Source organism: Berghia stephanieae, chromosome 5 (assembly GCF_034508935.2).
Source record: "Berghia stephanieae isolate SIO BIC M18660-M18661 chromosome 5, UCSD_Bste_1.3, whole genome shotgun sequence".
Lineage (NCBI taxonomy): Eukaryota > Metazoa > Mollusca > Gastropoda > Nudibranchia > Aeolidiidae > Berghia > Berghia stephanieae.
Window position 1 is genome coordinate 40,706,047 of NC_088364.1, and position 6,148 is coordinate 40,712,194.

General features: G+C 36.1%; 1 protein-coding gene across 4 annotated transcripts in view; it reads right to left on the reverse strand.

Moving 5' to 3' along the window:
• The window catches only part of LOC144972922 (cytochrome P450 1A1-like), a 32,459-nt gene extending 26,318 nt beyond the window's left edge, over positions 1-6,141 (reverse strand). For 2 of the 4 annotated variants that reach the window (XM_078914735.1, XM_078914731.1), the window contains exons 1-2: positions 5,976-6,141; positions 3,010-3,200 (exon numbers count right to left, since the gene is read on the reverse strand). In XM_078914735.1, the coding sequence (XP_078770861.1) occupies positions 3,010-3,181 (172 nt within the window). In that variant the 5' untranslated portion in view covers positions 3,182-3,200; positions 5,976-6,141. Of the gene's footprint in view, positions 1-3,009; positions 3,201-5,933 lie in introns of all 4 variants that reach the window. The other 2 variants (XM_078914732.1, XM_078914733.1) reach the window with 2 other exon arrangements.
• Positions 6,142-6,148: the final 7 nt, after the last annotated feature.

Consider the following 6,148-nt stretch of genomic DNA (forward strand, 5'->3'; position numbering starts at 1 on the left):
ACGGAGTTGGGATTTTACATCGTTGGGATCAGCAAGGTCGCGCAATGGTTTCAGCCTGTCAGGATCCGGTTGGATGTTGCCTTTGGAAACCAGGAATCCAAGCAGTTTGACTTTTCTGGTGGAAAGGATGCTCTTGTCTTCATTGAAAGTAATGTTGTACTGAGTGGCACATTTCATGAAATGAGAGAAGTTCTTGTCATGTTCTTGTTGATTTCTTCCGCAGATTGACATTATCTAGATATGCAAAAGTATCCTTGAGCTTCTCATTTCTTATCATGCTGTCAATGATATGTTGGAAGCAGGCCACTCCATTAGTGACACCAAACAAAATGCGTTTGAATTGATACAGGTTCCCAATGGCTTCGAAGGCAGTGTAGAGTTTTTCTTCCTCCTTTATAGGGATTTGGTGGTAGGCAATGCGGAGGTCGATTGTACTGTATACTTCATATTTTGAAATTTCCTCAATCATCTCATCGTTTCTGGGGAGAGGGTATGCATCAAGCTGAGTAAAGCGGTTGATAGTTTGGCTATAGTCCACCACCATTCTCTTTTTGTGTCTGTCATTCATTGTCACCAAGACTTGCGCTCTCCACGGAGAATCGGAGGGTTCAATCACATCTTCTGCAATTAGTTTTTGGACCTCAGAATCTATAAATTGTTTGTCCGGTGTTGAGAACTGCCTTGATTTTGTTGCTATGGGTCTGCATTCCGGAGCAAGTTCTTGAATAAAGAGGAAGGTTTCACTTTAGCAGCAGTTAAGCCACAGATGGAGAATGTGGGCTTCGACCCTTTGAAACTAATCTCCAGTCCCTCGTGTTGGCCAAGGAAATCCTGACCTAGAATCACGTCGGCACACAATCCAGGTAGAATGGAGAGCTTCACTCCTTGATAGGTCTCGCCATTGTATTCCAGAGAGACAAAACAATGGCCTTTAGTCACACTGGAGAGATTACAGGAGGCCATCGATATTTGCTTTCGAGAGTTGTATGTTTGGAGATTTAGAGATCGCGCCTTCTCGGCGGAGATGAAACTCTCCGAGCTTCCTGTGTCTATAAGAGCCTTCATGGAATTACAACAGACTTTCACGCAGATGATAGCTTTACGAAGACTTGAAGGGGCTGCAGCAGTGAAGGCCGAATTGATGAAGGGTTCAGCAGCGGATGCAAAGTTGTTTGGTTTCCCTTTTGATAAGCACACTTTCTGGTAGTGTCCTTTCTTCCCGCAGCCTTTGCATGTCGCTTCCCAGGCAGGGCATTTAGATCGTGGGTGTCAATGAAATCCACAGAAGAAGCATTTAGTACTGGTTGCTGCAGATAGTGTATCACCTGATGGTGTATCAGCTTCGTCAATGTAAGGAGTGGTCGCACTGTCACAGGTAAAGGCGATGCACTGTTGTATGTTAATGATTGTTTCTGCACCATTTCAAGGGACCTAGCTTGGTCAAAAGCAGTAGAGAGATCCAAGGTCTTATTTTCAAGGAGTCTTTGTCTTATTTGATTCAAAGACAAGCCACAGATGAAAGCGTCTCGAATGAAATCGTCCCTGTTTTTGTCTGCTCAGACAGCTTTGAATTCGCATTCCTTAGCGAGAGCCTTCAATCTTTGCAAGAACTGATCCATAGTCTGTCCTGGCTCCTGTTTGGCATTAGCTATGATGTGCCGGGCAAAGATTTCGTTTCCAGGTTTGACATAAGTATTTTTGAGGACTTTGACGGCTGTATCGAACGTGGTGCAATCAGCGATGTATTCGTATACAAAGAGATCAATGAAGTTTATCAGCAAGTTGAGTTCATCAATAGCAGTTTCTTGTTGAAGTTGTAGTGATGCTAGGAAATTATTGAATGTTCGTAGCCAGTGGTTCCATCGTTTTGAAGCATCGGGGGCGTTAGGGTCAGCGTTAAACCTCTCAGGTCGAAGGAATCGTTCCATGGCAGAAAACTTGAAATGTTGAATAAATTGAAGTGAGTGTAGAAGAGTCTGTCTTTAGTTTAAACCTAAGTCTAGGCTTTATTCATTCAAAAGAGGTACGACGAGAAGCATGATGATCTGCAACACAAGCAGAAAAGCAAACAGTTACGAAAACAGATAAAGCAGACATAGCATAACAAAGCGTTGAAAATAACAAAGCGAAGCGCAAAAACAAAGCTACATCACAACAATAATAATACCTAATAATAATAACAATAATGATAACAAGCATAATAATAAACATAACGATGATAATAATAATGATAACAATAATAATAATAATAATAATAATAATAATAATAATAATAATAATAATAATAATAATAATAATAATAATAATAATAATAATAATCATAATAATAATAATAAATAATAATAATAATTATTATTATAATTATAATTATACTGATGTCTATATAATAATAATAATAATAATAATAATAATAATAATAATAATAATAAAAATAATAATAACAATAATAATAATAATAATAATAATAATAATAATAATAATAATAATAATAATAATAATAATAATAATAATAATAATAATAATAATAATAATAATAATAATAATAACAATAATAATAACAATAATAATAGTAAACATTAATAAATTTAACTTGAATAAGGTTTAAGAGATTTAAACGGAAGAATAGTAATAACATGGATTAATCAAAAACAAACTGGATTAATTAAAAACAAACAATTTCAAGCACATCTAAACGCACGCACATGTAGACCATGTCGCATATGAACATTAATTCAATCCCAAGCATAGGCATTAATCTTTAAACTTTTTTACAGTTTAAAATGATATGTTTTCAGTTAAGATTTAAACAAAAGCATCTAAGACTTTCGAATCTTCAGGTAGTGTCTTCCAAACTTATGGAGATACAAAAATAAAAAAAAAGATCTTTTGCTTTTGTTTTAGTTTTAGGTTTAGATAAAATATGACAGTCCAAACTTGAAGAGCTTTAAAATTAATATATAGTATATATAACACTCATTAGATCCAAAATGTATTAAATCTAATTATTACCCAAGAGATTTCCAATGAGTGGTAAGCTTCGTGGACCAGGAGGCAATTTGTATTTTTTCTTCATGACAAATCGGTATAATGCATACAATGAAACAGCTCCCAATATGCAATGGGTAGTTGTAGAGGCATCTCTAAAGTAATCCCAAAGCAGCTTTCCATATTTGTCAATCATGGTTATTGACCTGAAAACACTATATTAATAAAAATCACAATAAAATGTAAATACAGGGAAAACAACATAAAAGAGACCTAAACATATGCACTAAATATCAGGAAAGTACCATATTTTATTTTTTAATTTTGGAAATACATCAACAGTAATACTCAATCTGAGTTGGTCAATACCATATAGTGTGGTGAAATAAATTGGTGAATATTACTATAAAATTGAACAATGTAATGCAGTGAGGACTATCCAAGCCTTGTATAGCTTTGGACTCTGGACAATAAAGTTGACTATCATAACGTTTAAAGAAAATACAAATAATGAAGTTTGCCATCAAGTATTGGCATAGGTACTTATTCTTATCAAAGACAAAACCATTATATTGAACCAAAGAAACTGGATATAGATGCAGAGCGCTTGGTTAAGAAACTCGCAACATTGCCATCCGGAACTATAACGGAGGAACAAACAAAACTATGAGTAAGCTTGAAGGTTTATAGTCTGGTTAATACAGATTAGTGAGAATTACTTGGATGGCAAAAAGTAATAACAAAGACCTGAATGACGTCAACTTCGTTCTATCTATAGCACAGCATTCAACTATCTATGATTGAATTCACAATGAATCTCTACCAAGGACTTGAAGGGATATCCTAAGAATCCTCAAGATTTCCATGGTAGCTGTCAGCAACCAAATGCGAGGTACTAAATTGCTGCCATGAATGTCTTAAAAAAAGTTTTTGACTCAAAGCCCTTGCTTTCATTTCCAAAGATAACTACTGCAAGGCATAGCACCCCTTGTCATCAAAAGATTGACCAAAGATATTTACTAAAATGATTACATGTTACATTGAAGCTGATAACCCTTTCATTTTATTTCCGATACTTCCAGAAACAAGATTTAGTTGATACATATGTGGACAATATTAGTCACTGTGATGCAATGGTATGGTCTTGGACTCGCAGTATGGCCTAAATTTAGTCAGCAGGTTCGAGCCCGACTTAGTGTTTCAATGGTGTGTCATAGAAAAAGCATTTTACAAGCAGTTTCCTCTATCTACCCAATAGTGATTGGGTAGCTAGCTTTGTTACACCTGGCTGAAAGTACTTTGTAATAGAACAGCATAATGTGGTTCTGTAGCTCATTTGGCACAGTGTCTCGTCTTGTCACAAAAGTCAAGCAATGTTAACCGTGGTCAGTGACCATAACACACAACACCTTATTCGACTCAGGTTTTCAATGAGTACCTGGCTATAGGTGTGTGTAGTAGTTCTGTAGTGATGGATATTGTAAGAGTTAGTACAAAAAGAACGGCAATCAGGAGACTGGTATGGTATGAAAATGGAAATATGGTCTCATATGGCCTGCTGGAAGGCTGGAAGCCTCCTGAAATGAGTTAATCAAAATAGACAAACTATCTACTAACCGAGAAATCGTAGATAATCATCATCCAAATCTCACAATCTTGCTAACCTTGCTCTTGATACTACTACTACTACTGGAGGAAGTCTTGTAGATTTTCATTAATTGAAAAAAAAAGCAAACAAACCAGGGAGCAGATTAAGTAAGTTTGAACAAAGTGAAAAACCTCTCTACTATCTTATATGCTCATATTAATATATAGTCAAGATGTAAATTATTTTTGCAATCCACACCAAATACAGTCCACTCCGGAAATCGCAACTCGCTTAATTGCAACTTTCGGTTAATCATAACATTTCCCAAGAAATGGAATTAATTCCATATAAAGGTCACTGGTTAATTGCAACAAACTTCGATTTAATCGCAACAAATTTTCACCCTCAAAAGAGGTAAATTCAAGAAATCAATCTAACAAAATATCATGGAAGAAATTGTGACAGGTTGAAAAATTGAGAGTGAGCGGGATTTAATGCTACAGTAGTGTGTCAACACTTTACTTTTTAAAAAAAGAGGGCGGGGCTTTGCAGTATGGGTTTATGATGTCATCTGTGGCCATCAACAAAGAGGTGAGGGGGCTGGGCATAGTCTTTACAATTGGCAGACAATGACAGTTGTAAAGATAGACTGAGCGATATCCTTTGTTTTGGAATTGACAACTGTGCATTGTGACCAACGAGTTTGGTGAGAGCTTTTTGTCCCTCATCATGGCTAAACTCTTTGACTCAAATATTGAGAACAAGAGAGTGAAAGTTAATCCAATCTGAATAAGACGTCGACATGAATTTGAATCAACGCTGCTTTTGCTTGACAAAATCTATACAAGGCTGTCAATAACAGTGTCATATGGTTTTTAATTCAATCATATTGCTCAGTCTGTGATGGACTTACAACAATTGGTTTGGGTTTACCATGATCTGTAAAATGTTGCAATAGTGGACTGGACACTCAACTTCGGTTAATCGCAACACTTTTGTTGATCCCAAGGTGGTTTTAGTCCAGACGTGAGACAAAGTTAACCGTTTTGTTCAACTCGCATTTCAACCATAATCCTATATTGTATTGATATCAAGCCTTCATCCTGACTGTACACAGTACAGTGGTCAGCTGCGATCTTGAGCATTGTTCGTTATGAGTGTTTCGACGCAAGTGATTTTAAAATGCATGGGCATGGCGATATGGTGACAGTCCTGGTCATTCCACGTACCTCTGTCCACATTGCCATTGCCAATTGTGATAAATATTCACTAACAACAATATTTAATATGTGATATCTAGATATATTATTTTAGTTGCCCTCGGGTATGCAACACATAATGAATGCGGAAATATGCTCACTTTTAATTTTAACAAATGTTTAAAAGTCAATCTTGCCCCTACCCGGAATTAAAGTTAAAGTCAAAGCGTCAGTAACGATGGTCTGTGATAACCGAATGTTTTTCAGTTCCACGTTAACTCAACGCCTTCGATCATTTCCATGGCATGACACAAAAGAAAGGACCTAAAACAAAGTGGGCGTGGTCTTCTTTTCGCTTCTTGAACTTTTGAACTTC